Here is a 20008-nt window from a genome sequence, read left to right as displayed (position 1 = left end):
GAGAGAGAGGAGGAGAGGTTCTCCCCCTTGTGCTTCCTCCTCCATGGACTCCCCCTGGATGGGGAGAGGTTCTCCCTATGGTCCTTGGCCTTTATGGTGATGATGGCCCCTCTGGGATCCTCCTCCATAGCCTCTGGTGATGATGGCCCCCTCCGGCAGGGTGCCAGAGAGGGCCTAGATTGATTTATCGTGGCTACAGAGGCTTACGGAGGCGGAACTTCTGATCTAGGTTATTTTATGGAGGTTTGGGCATTTATAGGATAGGTTGGCGTCGAGACCAAGTCAAGGGGCCCCACGGGAAGTCCACGAGGCATAGGGGCGCGCCCCCACCCTCGTGGGGTCCACGAGACTCCCCTTCGGTAGATTTTTGTTCCAGTATTTTTTATATTTTTCAGAAAAATTCTCCGTTGATTTTCATTGTATTCTGAGAACTTTTATTTCTGCACAAAAACAACACCACAGTAGTTCTGCTGAAAACAGCGTCAGTCTGGGTTAGTTCTAATCAAATCATACCAAAATCATATAAAACTATTGTAAACAAGGCATGAATACTTCATAAATTATAGATACGTTGGAAACGTATCAGTAACCGTTTGCAATAGAAAACCCCAATAAGCAGGGTAATTAGCCTATTATTGATAATCCATATACTAATCAAACTGATATTTCTTATAAAGCACGCCAGATATTTCATATCCGTATAAAAGCAACCAGGATTTCATAATCGAATTACATCAGATAGCTTCGGCACTCAGTTACGCCATTACACAACAGCACCAAGTTTCACATGCAGCATCAAAAACCTTTGGAAAGTAGCATCATACACGGTAAATAGATAGATGAATCTCATGTGGGAAACTGCAGAAGCGGAAGGCAAATATTGAGCCTTCAGTGATGTTGAATGTCCTTGCAACTTTAGGCGAGTGGCTATGGATAATTGCCCGCCCAACCTTCATCCTCTTCAGCAAGACTTCAATATTGTACCATGGGTGTTGAATGAATACCTTCCTCGCCTCTTGACCATGCAGGTGGTTTGAGAGGTAATCATCGGTGAACTGCTTTGTGAAGTACTGAAAACAAAGGTATGCATAAATCGTTGTTGTAAATTTTGAAATGGGGCCAGGGGTAAAAACAAGGTAAAAGAGTTGGTACCATCCTATAGTTGACTGATGTCTTCTTCATTGTGCAAACAAAGATCTTGCTGTTATTCGTTGCAAGTTTCTTCATCCTAACAATCTTTCTGAGTTTCTTGACTTGACTGATATTCATGGACATATCATTTCCCCATATGCAAAATGGGTCGAACAGTGGGTCTACGCCTCTGACAGCAGGACCTACATGTGCAAGACCAAATTGTAAGAAACCTAAATATTAGAATGATTCCTGCAACTGCACAATAATGTGCTATTAGCCAAAGGACCCTGCTTGAACAAACCTCAATGGTAAACCGCAGTGTCTCCCATTGTTTCCTTGCAACACACAAAAGGAAGATCTTGACCATGTTAACTGAGAGTTGCCATACTATCAGTAGAATATTTATTGAGTACAGCCAAATTCGATTGGTGTCACATGCATAAAAATACAAAATTGTACCCACAACAAATGAAAATCAAATTGCAGAACTGAACCAAACCATTAAATGGAAAGCATAACAAATGAACCAAAATAGTTAACTGAGCATGACATTGCAGAATAGAAACATGTACTAGAAGATAAGACAGTTAGCAAAACAAAGAATGCTTGAGAACAGTACTATGAAATGTAGCAATTGTTGGACCAAAGTGTTAACTGAACATTACATTTCAGAGGATCAAACTATTAAATGAACATCAGATTGCATATTAACATTACAAAGGACAAATCACTAGAAGGCACTTGTGGTGGCCTCGAGAAAACATCACAAACTGTATTTTAAAGTAGACAACCACGCGATGGTGTCGACGGTGGCCTCGAAGACGAGGTGCTCCTCCAAGATCTGGCGGTCGACACGCACAGCAGCCATAGCGACCTCGTTCGCGCATGCGGCCGCATGCTACCCAGCTCCACATTATACTGCATGTAAAATGGCTGTGGGTGGCGCTTAATTGGAGGAGGGGGCAGTGATTTCGGTGGAAGGTGTCGCTCCATCAGTCGGGGCATGTGGGATGGGAAAGGAGGAGATGGTGTGGGTGGGTGTGGATTACCTGACCATATCGATGAGGCCGTGCAGCAAGAAGAAGAGTCGGTAGCAAGGAGGCCGCGTAGCAACAAGAAGGGTCGTGGGCGAGGACGCGGCGCTGCAAGAAGAAGGGTCGCTGGCGAGGAGGCGGCGCTGCAAGAAGAAGGGTAACCGACAAGGAGGCTGAGCTGCCAGTAAGCAGCAATGAATGTTTGAACTTGGAAAGCAAGGAGGAATAGTGGAAATGTGGCTTTTGGTAGGAGGGAGGAGGCGGGGAGATAGATATTTCCGTGGTGGCAAAACAATTTCGCTCGGTGCTGTAAGAAACAATCGTGCAAGTGTGGTTCAAGCGGGGGCGGTGATCTGTAGACGACGAAGCTTCCTGCGTAAGCCAGACAAGACGGTGCACCAAGATATTTTATATCGCATCCCACACGATTCTTTCTAGTAAATCGTTTAAGGTATACCCAAAATTTTCATTATGTTGAAATACAAAATGGTGTTACGGACAAAAAGGCTGGTGTTTGAATTGCTAGAACATTTACGTACAGTGAACATGCAACTAGTACATGAGTGTCGTGTTTAAATTTGGAATTATTCCGGGTTCGTTTGGCATTTTTATGAATTAATTGAGTTTCTGGGCATTTAATGTGCATAATTAAAATTTGAACTACAAGCACATGCTCCAATGCACCAAAGTTTGCTGAAAAATCACATGTGTTTCTTTGGGTGAATTTATAGGTCCCATGCAAGAAATGGGAATAAAATTCAAACATCTGGGTGTCGTGGCTTGATGACCCACAAGTGTACGGGATCTATCGTAGCCTTTTCGATAAGTAAGAGTGTCGAACCCAACGAGGAGCAGAAGGAAATGATAAGCAGTTTTCAGTAAGGTATTCTGTGCAAGCACTGAAATTGTCGGTAACATATAGGTTTGTGATAAGGTAATTTGTAAGGAGTACTAAGTAATAAAAGTAAATAAGGTGCAGCAAGATGGCCCAATCCTTTTTGTAGCAAAGGACAAGCCTGGACAAACTCTTATATGAAGGGAAGTGCTCCCGAGGACACATGGGAATTGTCGTCAAGCTAGTTTTCATCACGTTCATATGATTCGCGTTCGGTACTTTGATAATTTGATATGTGGGTGGACCGGTGCTTGGGTACTATCCTTACTTGGACAAGCATCCCACTTATGATTAACCCCCATTGCAAGCATCCACAACTACAACAGAAGTATTAAGGTAAACCTAACCATAGCATAAAACATATGGATCCAAATCAGCCCCTTACGAAGCAACGCATAAACTAGGGTTTAAGCTTCTGTCACTCTAGCAACCCATCATCTACTTATTACTTCCCAATGCCTTCCTCTAGGCCCAAACAATGGTGAAGTGTCATGTAGTCGGTGTTCACATGACACCACTAGAGGGATGACAACATACATCTCATCAAAATATCGAACGAATATCAAATTCACATGACTACTTATAGCAAGACTTCTCCCATGTCCTCAGGAACAAATGTAACTACTCACAAAGCATATTCATGTTCATAATCAGAGGGGTATTAATATGCATAATGGATCTGAACATATGATCTTCCACCAAGTAAACCAACTAGCTTCAACTACAAGGAGTAATCAACACTACTAGCAACCCACAGGTACCAATCTGAGGTTTGTATACATAGATTGGATATAAGAGATGAACTAGGGTTTGAGATGAGATGGTGCTGGTGAAGATGTTGATGGAGATTGAGCCCCTCCCGATGAGAGGATTGTTGGTGATGACGATGGTGATGATTTCCCCCTCCCGGAGGGAAGTTTCCCCGGCAGAACAGCTCTACCGGAGCCCTAGATTGGTTCCGCCTCATGGTGGCGGAGTTTCTTCCCGAAAGCTTGCTTATGATTTTTTTTCTCGACGAAAGAATCCATATAGCCAAAGATGGGCAGCAGAGGCCCACCAGGGGGCCCACGAGGCAGGGGGCGCGCCCCCCACCCTCGTGGATGGTGGGTGGCCCCACTCTGGTACTTTCTTCGCTCAATATTTTTTATATTCTGAAAATAACTCCCCTGGAGTTTCAGGACTTTTGGAGATGTGCAGAGTAGGTCTCTAATATTTGCTCCTTTTCCAGCCCAGAATTCCAGCTGTCGGCATTCCCCCTCTTCATGTAAACCTTGTAAAATAAGAGAGAAAAGGCATAAGTATTGTGACATAATGTATAATAACAGCCCATAATGCAATAAATATCGATATAAAAGCTTGATGCAAAATGGACGTATCAACTCCCCCAAGCTTAGACCTTGCTTGTCCTCAAGCGAAAGCCGAAATCGAAAAATATGTCCACATGTTTAGAGATAGAGGTGTCGATAAAATAAAATACGGACATGAGGGCATCATGGTCATCCTTAGAACAACAACATATATATGTATATATATTGTCATATGATCTCTTACGCTAAAGTAACAATTCATTCACAGTTTCAAGTATGAATTATAAACTTCATTGAAAACTAACAAACTATAATCTCAATAATTGAAGCAACTGCAATTTATCATAACATAGGAAAGAGTCAATATAAGAGCTTTTCAGCAAGTCCACATATCAACCATTGTTTTCTCCGCACTAATAAGTCATGCATATTTAAAGAGAAATTTTTATTGCTTGCACCGATGACAACTTACTTGAAGGATCTTACTCAATCCATAGGTAGATATGGTGGACTCTCATGGCAAAACTGGGTTTAAGGACATTTGGAAGCAGTAGTATATCTACTTGGTGCAAAAAATTGGCTAGCATGAGAGGGAAAGGCAAGCTCAACATGTTGGATGATCCATGACAATATAATTTATCTCAGATGCAAGAGAACATAACCCATTACGTTGTCTTCCTTGTCCAACATCAACTTTTTAGCATGTCATATTTTAATGAGTGCTCACAATCATAAAATATGTCCAAGATAGTATATTTATATGTGAACCTCTCTTTCTTTATTACGTCCTATTAATTGAAACGATGACCAAAACTATGTTTGTCAATTCTCAACAATTTTTATTCATCATACTCTTTATATGTGAGCTCATTACTCTCCACAAGATCCATATGATCCCTTTATTTCTTTTTATTTCTTCTCTTTTATTTTATTCCCTCAAGATCATAGCAAAATAATCAAGCCCTTGATTCAACACTAATCTTTATTATATATAGCTCACGGACTCGATTACATAGGAAGATCATAAAGCAAAACTCACTACTAGATCATACTAAAACTTTATTCTACTAGATATTATCAAAAGGATCAAACTAAGAAAACGTAAAGATAAAAGTGATGGTGATATGATACCGGGGCACTCCCCCAAGCTTGGCAGTTGCCAAGGGGAGTGCCCATACCCATGTGTTTATGTCTCCCTCTTCGTAGGTGGTGATGTGATATTCTTGGCGATGATGCCCTCAAGATACAATTCTCTTCTTCAAGCTTCTTGACTTGCTGCTTGAGGCCCATTATTTCTTTTCGGAGCTTTCCCGTGAGGACTAAAGCTCCTTTCACCCATGGATGTTGCATAGATGCGGGAGAACAAGTAACACTCTTTTTTATATTTTCATAAGAAAGAAATCTGACTTTGGAAGGGATGACCGAGTTTGGAATGGCTGAGCAGTTCCCCCACCGTTAATCCAAATCGGAAATGAGAAGTAACTTCTTGATCCTCTTCCATGGCATCTATTCTTTTCAAGTCGGCCTCCATCTCTTCTTCCGTTGACGGCCCAAAGTGGTCAGCATCACTATTTGCTCTTGGTCCCGGTGTCGGATGAGACACCCAACTCTCCCCGACTGACTCTTGAGAAGACATCTTGCTCCGAATCTGCAGCAGAAACAGCTCGAAACAAGAACACGAGATATTTGCATGATACGGTGGTCAAAACCTACGGGAGGTTATATAATGAATTTTTACCGACTAAAAGAAGTATCATGCAAGAAAACGGAGTCCGGAGAGTGCACAAGGTGCCCACGAGGCAGGGGGCGCGCCCTCCACCCTCGTGGACGCCTCGTGTCCTTCCCGGACTACTTCTTATTTTCCTATTTTCTTAAATACTAGTTGACCCATTGCGCCAAATGGCGCAGAGACCCACTAAAGCCATGTTGTCGATGAAAATAGTTTCATTTTGCAAGAGCCTCTTCGATATTGGCAGTACAAAGCTCATGTGTTAAACCATGTTATATTGAAAATATGGTTATCACGGTGCAAAATCCGAGTTTAAAAAATTATATTTGTATAACATGTACAAACCAGCTAAGTAAACATTGTTTTAGTTGAAAATATGGTTATCATGATTAGATATCTGAGTTTGAAAAAAACATATTGAAAAGAAAATTCATGCTTTAGTTGGTTTAGTTGTGAGCAAGCACATATGGTAACAAATTTAACCCCTCTTAATAAAACAGAATGAAGGCTTGCGTCTACAATAAGATGCATAATAACTTTACCCCTTGTGCCAAATGGCACAAGGTCTCATTTCAAATAAAGAGTTATTTGACAATAAGTGCTTGACAAATTGGCAACAATAAGGATCCTTTTAATAGTGAAAATTGAGAGAAACATAGCTTCAAACTATGTAATAGAGTTTTCAAAATGATGGCATTCTCTCTATATAATTTTGCTATGTAAGTTGGAACTTAGGAATCCATGTCACGTTTTGTCCTTGATACGTTGTCCGTAACTCTCCCTCCCACTCTGGATCCATAGCATTTTGTCCTTCATAGCCCCTTTATAGGTCAGATGCAATGTAATTCCTTCATTTTTTAAAGAAGCTGAACAAACAATGCCTTGCACCACATTTGTCATCTCTTTAGTGATGGATCCACTCTATAGCCATATCTTATCTTTTGAAGGCAACTGGACAAACAATGCCCAGCGCCATGTTTATAACATGTTGTTCTACTGTAATAGAAGTGCAGACATGAAATGAGGAATCAATTGAAGAAACAAGGACATATTGGTCTGCTGCAATGGAAGGCAAACCAAGATTGACAAGTACCACACCAGGAAGAAAAGTTTATAACATAGATAGAAGTGACAATAAACAACAAGTTTTTCAAGATTTACAATGAACAACATGATTTGGCTTCTTGCTCTTAAATAGAAACAATCTGCAGCTCTAAAATACACTCTCTTATGGGAAGTAAAACTGATAATGCTCACCTAACATGTACAAAACCGAGATCAACCATGTAATTATTGCCTGCTAGATTAGTATTTTAGTTATCCTCGTCCAACGAAGAGGAGTCCATGTTTGCAAGAACTATCACTTCATTCATATTTCCCGGCAAAATAGGGTCAGATGCAACACTTATACACCACTGTCTAATGGTAAAGGAAGTAATGAACTAATGAACACATAAATTCTTAAATCAACCTCCACAACATCATCTGAAGAAAACTTTACAAAAGGAAAGGGCGATCTCTTTTATCATACCAGAGGTACATCAAGTATGTTTCATTTGCATACAATAGAAAAAGAGGCTTAACCCAACTGAAAGGTGGACAATCCAGAAAGACTGATGAACATCAACTATATTGACTTTTGTAGTCCAGGCATACCAGAAGTACCTAATTCAACATCCAGATTCTCTAAATTTGCCTAACAAGAGGATAACAGAATATATGTTAATACACTAAATGGCAGTAGGGACTATTCGAAAGGATATGTGGTCTAGATGCAACCTAGATGCCCTCGTCAGTACAAGCAGAGGTGGTCGTCATAGTGACATCCAAGGATGGTCGCTCAGAACTAATGATTCATCGCACATTAATTACTGAGCCACCATCCCTAGTTTCCTAATCGGGCTACAGAGCTCTTTCTATGTCATCAATCTCAACTACTGCATCGTCCTGACCACTGTCACTGCCAGTCAAATCAAACCAAAAATCAGAAATATTGTAGTGAGAAACGACACCTGCTAAGAATGTCCGTGAGCTCACAGTATTATTATGGTGACTGCCTTATCAAAATAACGATGTGAATTAACTGCATCTTTATCTTTATAAACATTTTTTCAGGTACCTCAATATTCACAACAACTGTCATGGTCAGGTGTTTAATTTGAGCAGGAAAAAAAAGCTGGAATATGCACGAGTAAAAATCTACAAATGCAGGCAAATCAAAATATTCTATGCATTAATAGCTTGAAACACTACATAGCTCTTTCTCTGCCATCAATCTCAACAACTGCGTCGTCCTGACCACTGTCACTGCTAGTCAAATCAAACCAAAAATCAGAAATATTGTAGTGAGAAATGACACCTGCTAAGAATGTCCGTGAGCTCACAATATTAGTTTGGTGATTGCCTTACCAAATAACGATGTCAATTAACTGCATCTTTATCTTTATCAACCATTTTTGCAGGTACCTCAATATTCACAACTGTCATGGTCAGGTCAACTTAGGTGGTTAATTTGAGCAGGAAAAAAGGTGGAATATGCACGATAAAAATCTACAAATGCAGGCAAATCAAAATCTTATCTGTATTAATAGCTTGAAACACTATAGTCCTATATTATTGCAGTCAATACCTTGCCTCAAACTGAACTATATGTAGCAATTTTAACTGCGTACCACAGCAAACATCACCAGCTATTTCATTGATTGGATTCTTAGGATTAGCAACAATGAAAGGTGTGTGCAGATGAGCGAGCCAATAACATTTTACCAGCATGAAAAAAAAAGAATATACGCATAAACTGGAAGACACTGCAGACCAGTTCCAAATGCTTCTCTGGGTCTTACATCCATCGGTTAATCCGTGAGAAGGAGAACGGAGAAAAACAAAGTGCAGATCTTAGTCTCTAAGGCATTTCATCAAGCACGTAAAGATCTAAATATGAAGCGGTTCTGGATTTGGGTTAGGAAATTGGCCGAGCAATTATGACCAGGTTGCACCAATAAGTCCTTGCCAAGATGTAAATTATCCGGTTAATAGAAATGGTATACCTTCGTAAATAACCTACCCTATTTAAACAAATAAATTTGTAATATGTTATTAATCGAGGACAAAGTGAAATGGCAAGGTCTTCGGAAACATCCAGCCGACAGTCTCAAATTGGAGGCTTGAATTAAAAAAGGATCTTCAACTACTTCAACACAAGATCAAAGACAAGTATTCCACCTTGTTCAAGCAGGCTGTCAGGTAAATTTTTAAATGATTCTCATGTTGCCCAAAACTGAAATTGGATAAGGGATCTGCCCCATTAGCTTAGATATTTTTTATTTTGTTTTTGCTTTATCCTTTCCCTTTGTAACATGTTGTTTTTTAATGAAAATATACCATAGAACTATTGTTCTATGATTTGTGGTTCAAAAAAAGTGAAATTACCTAAAGGTTATGTCCATCTTCTTCAGTCCTATTCACACTTAGAGGAAATAACAGAAAACTCACAAACATGACAAAAAATAGATCTTCTTGAGTACTATTCATATGTTCATATGTACCAATGCATGGTTTTTGTATATAAATAGAAAACTTGAAGGCACATGTTCCAGTTTTCTTTATTTACCGGAACACCATAGAGATCACATGCCTATAGTTTGTCGTGCAAGATTCTGCAAATTAATACCTAGATCGACATTTCACTACAACAATCAATGGATAATGTATTTGACTAAAGTAGTACTATTATAGTGTCTATATTGCATCTTAAGAATTAATTGGATGTTTGTACAAGAAATACTACTCATGAGCGTAACTTTCGCTCTAATTCTTCACCAACTTATCGAATATTATTCTAAAAAACCAAAGCGACAAATCTTGTTATTGTACATATGAGATGGCTTAAGTCCAAAGACTACATCACGCAGTGGCGTCTTTGTCATGTCATGGTCTAATGAAAGCGAAATTTCCATCAGTTCTACTAACTCGTCACCAACTTCCTAAAGATCATTCCAAAACCCCAAAGTGAAGAGTTTTTTTACTGGAAATATGAGATAACTGAAGGAAATACAAATATAGACTATCCTAGGTGGCAAAGTGTTTGGCTTGTCATCATGTAATGTCAGATGAATGTTTTATGTACAACTATAGGTTTTCTATAGAATTTAGTAGCACCGGGCACAACATACCTTAAACACGGCAATTTCCGATCAACAGCAAGAACAAACCACACAGATACATGTTATTTCCTTGATCACAGTAGCTAACCTTCACATCACCTGCAAGAGAACCATTAAAATATGGGTCCAGAAATCAAACAGGTATACAACCCAAAGAAGGAAAAATATGCATGTAACTTTGCACAAGATATTGAATGAAAGATACGATAACATCAACCTACAAATACGACTATGTATGGATTAACAACACTAACCACTGTATGTCTGAGTGAAAAAAAACCTGAATCACTAATGTAATTTGTTTATATAGCTATCAGGCTACAAACTAGAATGCATGAATTGTCAAAGCTAATCTCTACGCGCATCACGTATTGAACAAGCGGGAAAATAATTAGTGACATGCATACAAAAAATTGGTCAGTATATATTAGATGAAAAATAAAAAGAAATAAAGAAAAATAGGAATCAACCTCGACACCTTGGGATTTGGATAATGTGGATATTCAATCTCAGCAGGACAGTAAACCAATTCCAACTAATTTCCTTTTTGACATAAATTTTGGTGAAGATCGTCGTGCTAATTAGAAATCAAAGTTGTTAAATGACGAGATGAAGTTCAACAATGTCCTGAAAGTTTCCATGAGCATCATCACTATTTACTACTAACTGAAACAACAGTGTATGAACCAAAAAGACATTTTCTCTCACCTAAAACAAATTTGCTAATGTAGCCATAGCATATATGCAACAACCACTAGGCATGCATTTCCCAGAGCTGGCAACACTAACAAATAAGAGGTTGACACATACATGTGCCAAGCTTCCGTCCCCTGCTGCTAGCAACATTAACGTCATTGTATGCGCTAGGGATTCCTTCCTTCATTGAAGTATGCAACTACCATCACCAAAAAAACAAGGACCTACACCATTTTCCTCCCTCGTACACGTCACCCAACCTCGTCCCATTTTCCGACCTCCTTGATCTGCACCTCTACCATGGACATAACTCCCTTTATACCTGATGATGAGCGAATGTTAGAAGACGATGGGTGCACGAAGGAGACAAGGACAAAGGTTGGCAACATATATCAAGCAGAACCAAATAAGCAAGCTCACATTGACGAAGCAAATAATTCTTTTCACCAGAGTTCTCCTATAGCTTTGTCCTACTATTTTCTTTCCGGAACATATGCAGAACATCAACACAAATCACGACATTAAAATACATGACCATCAAGCATGAATTCCTTATCAACTTGTAATCCCCACAAACCAATGCCAATACCAACCCGAAAATTTCCATCACAAACACTATTTAGCCCCAATTTGAGGGACAAATAATGAAATAGGGAAAAGGTTTGACCTTGTTAGGACTATAAACCAAATGTTGACCTCCTCTGAATTCTGAAGCGAAATGCAAACTTATTGTGTCTGCAACACCTAGCTAGCTAGTGCCTTGCTGCAGCACTAGCAGTCGTGGCAGCTTCCTCCGCTGTGAGCCATTGATGCACCCTGCTGATAACTTGATATACTCCTCTAAAGCCACATAAAATTAACATGTCCTTGGAAATTTGAAAAACAATTTACCACTCAAAAAACTTTGCAAGTAGCAACATAATATTATATTCAAAAGTACATTTTGTATGCCATGTTGAAAGACCAAGCTCATAATTCAAAAAAATATTTTCTAACAAATGAAGATGCATCTTTGAAAGTTTCTTAAAATGGAATTGGCAGGAAAAATGCACTTGAATCTCAATGTTTTTTTCTAACAAATGAAGAGGCATCTCTGAAAGCTGCTGAAAATGGAATTGGAAGGAGAAAATTGCACTTGAATCTTTAGGTTTTTCCTTGAAGTCAGGTTAGTCTGCACCCTAGCAACACAAATTCAGATCTTCTATTGTTGCCGCGGGATCATTTGGCCCCATTTCATCTCCACCCCCTCCTAGTTGTGCGGACAACATCGGATTCAGACAACTCATAATTTAGCCAAGATAAACATGTTGATTGTGACCACAAGATTCACATCAGATCAAAGTACATCTAAGAAAAACTGAAAAAAAATAAAATTTCTCTCGAGATAAACATAAGAGAGTCCATCTATACAAAATACATAGAGAGAGGGGGTAGGTGAAGCTCACCTTGTCACCGGCATCCTCTCCCTCTTCCTTGGAATGGACCACCTCGGCGAGCCCCTACTGTCCAGCAGCCACCGTCGCTGCCATTCCCCCTACCGTCGAGAGCTCTTGATGAGGTGGACCAGGCTGTGTCGATGGATGAGGGAGGGGAATAGTGGCATCGGAGAGAGAGAGAGAAAGAGGAGGGACTGGCAGCGCCACTGCAGCCTTAGCCGCCAAGGCTCCGGTGGGGTGGCCGGATAAATGGCGGTCGTTCCTCACCTGTGGACCACCTCGTCCAACCGCTGTCACCAACCCCGTGCTCTGCCGCCGCTATTTTTACTGCTCATATGGGATGTAGATCCGGGGAGGAGGAAGGAAGCAGAAGTGGCAGGAGAAGAGGGTGGGAATGGATGCGGTGGCGGACAAGGGAGGAGGCAGAGGAGTGAGGGATGTGGCTGCTGTGGATTGGGGCTAGGTCACCCACGACATCCGCGAGACGCGCGTCACACGGGGACAGGTCCATTTGCACCTGTGAATGGTTCACCCAGCCAATAGGAAGGCTGGACGAGTCCACCAGTCATGGACCTTAAGATATTATAGCGTAGTGAAAACTAGAGTAAACACCAGAGGTTTAGATCAGGTGGCTGAGACACATTGGTTGACCAAAACGACTTCGATCGAATGACCAACGAAGCTCCAAATTGGGGGAGCCTCCTGGGAGCGAGTTGGCTAGCCTCTTTATTGATTTAAATTCCAAAACGGAGAAAAATTGCCTTTAGAACTGTTTTGGAGTCGGTTTACTTACCATACCACATACCTATTCCTTTTCAGAGTTTGAAACATTCTGGAAAGTGTCTATTATGTATTCCTCCGGGGTTACGGTTTCAATAACATTGATTTCAACATTTATAGGATTACCTGAGATATAATGTTTGATTCTTTGACCATTCACCACCTTCGGATTTGTGCCTTCGAAGTTGTTGATTTTTATGGCACCGGAATGATAGACCTCCTCGATAACGTAAGGACCTTCCCATTTAGAGAGAAGTTTGCCTGCAAAGAATCTCAAACAAGAGTTGTATAGCAATACATAATCACCTACATTAAAGTCACGCTTTTGTATCCTTTTGTCATGCCATCATTTAACTTTTTCTTTAAACAGTTTGGCATTCTCATAGGCCTGGGTTCTCCATTCATCAAGTGAGCTAATGTCAAAAAGCCTCTTCTCACCGGCAAGTTTGAATTAATTGAGCTCTTTACTGGCCCAATATGCCTTATGTTCCAGCTCGAGAGGTAAGTGACATGCTTTACCATAAACCATTGTATACGGAGACATACCCATAGGATTTTTGTATGCAGTTCTATATGCCCATAGTGCATCATCAAGTTTCTTGGACCAATTCTTTCTAGATCTATTAAAAGTCTTTTGCAAAATTAATTTAAGCTCTCTATTACTAAGTTCTACTTGACCACTAGACTGTGGATGATATGGAGATGCAATTCTATGATTAACATCATACTTAGCAAGCATTTTACGAAAGGCACCATGAATAAAATGTGAACCACCATTAGAAATTAAGTATCTAGGGACTCCAAACCTCGGAAAAATAACTTCTTTAAGCATCTTGATAGAGGTGTTATGATCAGCACTACTAGTTGGAATAGCTTCTACCCACTTAGTAACATAATCAACAGCAACTAAAATATGTGTATACCCATTAGAGGAAGGAAACGGTCCCATATAATTGAAGCCTCAAACATCAAATGTTTCAATAACGAGTGAATAATTCATAGGCATTTCTTGACGTCTACTAATATTACCAATTCTTTGACATTCATCACAAGATAAGACAAACTTACGGGCATCTTTGAAGAGAGTGGGCCAATAAAAACCAGATTGCAATACCTTATGTGTAGTTCTATCTCCAGCATGGTGTCCTCCATAAGCTTCAGAGTGACACTTGCGTAGGATTTGTTCCTGTTCATGCTCAGGTATACAACGTCTAATAAGACCATCTACTCCTTCTTTATAAAGGTGTGGGTCATCCCAGAAGTAATGTCTTAAATCATAGAAAAACTTTGTGTTTTGCTGGTATGTGAAACTAGGTGGTATAAATTTAGCATCAATGTAATTAGCATAATCAACATACCATGGAGCAGTGCGAGAAGCATTTATGACAACTAATTGTTCATCAGGAAAGCTATCATCAATAGGTAGTGGGTCATGAAGAACATTCTCTAACCTAGACAAGTTGTCTGCAACGGGATTCTCAGGTCCCTTTCTATCAATAATATGCAAATCAAATTCTTGTAGCAGGAGAACCCATCTAATAAGTCTAGGTTTAGCATCTTTCTTTTCCATAAGATATTTAATAGCAGCATGATCAGTGTGGATAGTTACTTTAGAATCAACAATATAAGGTCTGAACTTATCACAAGCAAATACAACTACTAAGAATTCCTTTTCAGTAGTAGCATAATTTCTCTGGGCATTGTCTAGAGTTTTACTAGCATATTGAATAACATTTAATTTTTTATCAACTCTTTGTCCTAGAACAGCACCTACAGCATAATCACTAGCATCACACATAATTTCAAATGGTAAATTCCAATCAGGTGGCTGAACAATAGGTGCAAAAATCAAGGCTTTCTTAAGTATTTCAAATGCTTCTACACAATCATCATCAAAGACAAAAGGAATATCTTTTTGTAAGAGATTAGTCAGGGGACGAGAAATTTTATAGAATTCCTTAATGAACCTCCTATAAAAACCGGCATGACCAAGGAAACTTCTTATACTTTAATGTCCTTGGGACATGGCATCTTTTCAATAGCATCAACCTTAGCTTTATCAACTTCAATACCTCTTTCAGAAATTTTATGCCCCAAGACAATACCTTCATTAACCATAAAGTGGCACTTCTCCCAATTCAAGACAAGGTTAGTTTCTTCACATCTCTACAAAACTCGATCAAGGTTGCTCAAGCAATCATCAAAAGAGGATCCATAAACAGAGACATCATCCATGAAAACTTCACAAATCTTTTCACAAAAGTCAGAGAATATAGCCATCATGCATCTTTGAAAGGTAGCAGGTGCATTACATAAACCAAAATGCATACGTCTATAAGCAAAGGTACCAAAAGGGCAATTAAAAGTAGTCTTTTCTTGATCATCAGCTGGCACAGGTATTTGAGAGAAACCAGAATAACCATCTAGAAAGCAAAAATGTGTATGCTTGGATAATCTTTCTAGCATTTGATTAATAAAAGGCAAAGGGTAATGATCTTTTTTAGTGGCTCTATTTAATTTGCGGAAATCAATCACCATCCTATAATCTATAATAATTCTTTGCGGAATCAATTCACCTTTACCATTAGGAACGACAGTAATACCTCCCTTCTTAGGGACACAATGGACAGGGCTTACCCACTGACTATCAGCAACGGGATAAATTATACCTGCTTCAAGGAGCTTTAATATTTCCTTTCTTACCACTTCTTTCATCTTAGGATTTAGCCGTCATTGGTGATCAATAACTGGTTTGGCGACTTTCTCCAAATTTATTTTGTGTTGACATACAGTGGGACTAATGCCCTTAAGATCATCAAGAGTATATCCAATGGCAGCATAGTGCTTCTTCAGAGTTTTCAATAATTTCTCTTCTTCATGCTCTGAAAGGTTAGCACTAATAATAACATGATATATCTTCTTTTCATCAAGATAAGCATATTTAAGAGTATCAGGCAATGGTTTAAGCTCAAACATGAGATCACCCTTGGGTGGAGGAGGATCCCCTAGGATTTTGACAGGCAAGTTGTGTTTCAGAATAGGTCCCTGTTTAAAGAATACTTCATCTATTTCCCTTCTTTCATTCATAAACATATCATTTTCATGGTCTAGCAAATATTGTTCTAAAGGATCACTAGGAGGCACGACAATAGAAGCAAGACCAATAATTTCATCTTTACTAGGAAATTCCTCATCACGGGGTTGTCTACTAAATTTAGCAAAATTAAACTCATGAGACATATCCCCTACACCATCAGAAACAATATCCTTGTTGTAGTCTATCTTAGCATTAACAGTATTCAAGAAGGATCTACCAAATATAATGGGACAAAAGTCATCTTGTGGGGAACCAAGAACAAGAAAATCAGCAGGATATTTAATTTTCCCACACAAGACTTCAACGTCTCTAACAATCCCAACTGGTGAAATAGTATCTCTATTGGCAAGCTTAATTGTAACATCTATCTCTTCTATCCCAGCAGGTGCAATATCATGCATAATTTCTTTGTATAAGGAATGAGGTATTGCACTTGCACTAGCACCCATATCACTTAAGCCATGATATCAATGATCTCCTATTTAAACAGAAATAACAGACATGCCTACGACATGTCTATGTTTATTTTTAGCATCACGTCTAGCAATTCTAGCAGCTTCATTGCAGGAGTAAATAACATGCCCATCAATATTATCGGCCAAGAGTTCTTTAACCATAGCAATTTTAGGTTCAAGTTTAACTTGCACAGGGGTTTTGTGTGTCCTAATATTACTTTTCTTGACTACAGTTGAAGCTTTAGCATGATCCTTTATTCTAACAGGGAAAGGAGGTTTCTCAATATAAGCAGTAGGAACAATAGGATCATTATAAGTGATAGTCTTTTCTTCAACTTTAATAGGTGCAACTAATTTTACCTCAGTGGGAGGATTATTTAAACCACTTCTCCTTTGGGAGATCAACATGATGTAGCGACCCGACCCGAATGGATCAAGTCTCTGTGCTTAAGTGTCATCCCTGGATCGTTATGCTGACACACACAGTACTCGAGGATTTATAACATAGGTAAATCACATGTATAAGTAACGTAAAATACTATTACCTCAATCCAAAATAGCGGAAGTAACAACAAGGTTGGGGATTCCCGTCAACACCAACGGCAAAGTTGAGTGTAGAAATCGTAACCCTAACGTATCACTTACTCGTCGTAAGATTCCTGCAACATGAGACGTTGCAGCCACAAAGGGTCAGTACATTGAATGTACTGGCAAATTCACACCAGAGGATAATGATGAATAATGGCTATCACTACATGCATATTTGGCTGGTGGAAAAGCTCTATGGTTATAGTTTTTGCGAAAAGCCAATTTTTCCCTACTACAAAGGAATACATTTTGCTCAACTACAAAGTTGGTTGAAAATATTGAGAAGGTTCCTCCAACTCAATCCCAAAATAATAATCATTAACCCAACAAATTATTTAAGTAACGTGATGAGATCAATATGATAATCCAAGTACCAGAGACTCAAGATTGTCCATAACTGGGGACACGACTAACCATGATTAGATTGTACACTCTGCAGAGGTTTGCGCACTTTTCCCCACAAGACTCGATCGCCTCCATTGGATTTCTCGCACTACATGATGTTTGAGAAACGGATGACCGAGACACAGTCTTTCAGAAACATTAACTCTCTAGTCTGGGTAGACCATACCAAACCTACAAAACCCACTACCTGTTGATCCACCTCTTCAAGAGCTTCACGTAAATTACTCAACTATGCTAGAGCCCATAATAGCTTGTGGCTGCACACGGAAGTTTCTAGCATGAATAATCTTATGATCCCTTTGAGCCTGGGTGGCGAACCATAGGATGATCACACGGTAACCCTGGGATCTCCTAGGACAACACTGGTATATCCCCAGGTGTCCGGGCAAGTCCACTGGTATATCCCCAGGGTGCCCCAAGCAATCCACCCAGTGGTGTATTAAAGTAGCCACCTTAAGTTAAACCTTAGTTAACAATAATCTCTCACATCTTTCATGAATTCTCTCAAACCAATCCACGTCTATGTGCATAGCATAGCGATATAAGCATAACGTATAAGTAACTCCCAGGGTTTGATAATAAAATGGCAATAGGTTCTACCTCATCATCTACTTCCCAACCCACATGTTAATGACATCCTAACCATGCAATGTTTGAGGATTGGAACTAATGCATAAAAACTGGGTGATAAAGGGTATGATCAAAGTGTGAACTTGCCTGTACTATTGATGAAGATGATTCGCACTCAAAACTCTTGATAGTTCTACTTGTCATACTCCGTTCAATCTATCGTGAGCACGCAGTAGTAACCACACATAAGAAATCACTCAAAAGATTAGAAAGATCGAAGAAGACGATTCGGAAAGCTTCAAAACCAAGAAAATAACTCTTGCAACATAAAACAATTTCTAACAGTACCAAAATTATATGAATTTGGCTTTATCAGAAAGTTTAGGTGAAGAGCTTCGACTTGCAAAAAGAATCAACTCAAACGGAGCTACGGAACTCAAGTTATGATCAAACGAAGTTTGAATTCAAATCTGATCTAATTCAAATTTTAAAGTTTCAAAAACATGTTTGAGTTGGATTACTGGATAGAGGAGATCATAACGAAGACGTGGGCGTTGGTTTCGTTGAATTTGGATAAACGGGTAAAAAGATGTGGTCGTTTGAAGATTAGGGACTAGTTTGTAAAACTTTAATCACAGACGGGTCCCTGCCAGAAATAAAATAAAACGAAAAGGCTACTAAACGAACGTTCCCTAACAAACGCTAACGAACGAAAAATCGTTCGATGCAACCCTAACTAACGAACGTTCGTCAAATAGTTAGACTAAAAGAAAATCGCGTTTTAAAGAAAAACCGAGAAACCCAAAAATAACTGATCTAGGGTTCGGTTTTATACCGGTCCTTGGCGGTTCGGCGGTCTTCAGCGGAAAACCGGCAGCTCTCCGGCAAGGCTGCGGACTCCGGGGAGTTCGGCGAGCTCCGGCATTCGCGGCGGGATGCGGCGGTGGGCGGCAGCAGCGGCGAGGCGAGGCGGAACGGCGGCGTGCGTGCAGCGGTGGTTGCGGCGGCAACAGCAGCAGTAGTATGCGGCGACGGCGGTGAACTAGAGTTGTGGCGATGGCGGAAAGCGAGGAGCCGCGCGGCGGAGCAGAGAGAGGCGGGGTCGGGCGGCGGCTTAAATAGGCGGGGGGGCATCGGGTGGCGTGGAGGAGGGGTCAAGAGGAGAGGCGGCGAGGAGGAGTCCGCGGCGGGGACGGCTCGGACGCCGAGGTGGCGGCGGTGGCATGCGGGATCCGGCCTCCTGCGTGAGGTCGGGGATGGCGCGGCCGGGCTGGGCTTGGCCTGGCCCGATTGGGTGTTCGGCCGGCCCAGTCGGCGAGCAAGAAAATATTTTTTTTTTAAAAAAAACTTTTTTTACTGACTGCAAAATACGAATAACCACAAATAAGATAAAATAAACTATAGGCATATAATATATCAAAATTTTCAGAAAAAGATTTCCTACGAGCTGAACATTTTCCTAGCCTTAAATAAAATCCACACAAATTCAGATAATTCAAACAGTGCTCCTGCTCTAATAAAATCCACCAAAATCATTTTAAAAATACCATAATGATTTCAAATTAATTTTTCTCCAATTTTCTATTGTAGGGAATCATGTTACCCTATTTTCCATGTATTTTATTTTTGGAGAAAAATAATTTGAATAAAACTCAAATAACTCCAAATTGAAAATAAATTCAAAAGAACTTTGAATTTAATTCTTTTAAAACTTCCAAC

The 20008-nt window shown here is 39.9% G+C and overlaps 1 protein-coding gene across 1 annotated transcript in view; it reads right to left on the bottom strand.

Moving 5' to 3' along the window:
* The window catches only part of LOC119357768 (vegetative cell wall protein gp1-like), a 61192-nt gene extending 41769 nt beyond the window's left edge, over window positions 1–19423 (bottom strand). Inside the window, exon 1 of the mRNA XM_037624606.1 lies at window positions 19125–19423. Within this exon, the coding sequence (XP_037480503.1) occupies window positions 19125–19423 (299 nt within the window). The remainder of the gene's footprint in view (window positions 1–19124) is intronic.
* Window positions 19424–20008: the final 585 nt, after the last annotated feature.

This window comes from Triticum dicoccoides, chromosome 2A (assembly GCF_002162155.2).
Source record: "Triticum dicoccoides isolate Atlit2015 ecotype Zavitan chromosome 2A, WEW_v2.0, whole genome shotgun sequence".
NCBI classification, from domain to species: Eukaryota; Viridiplantae; Streptophyta; class Magnoliopsida; order Poales; family Poaceae; genus Triticum; species Triticum dicoccoides.
This window is presented reverse-complemented; position numbering and strand designations above follow the sequence as displayed.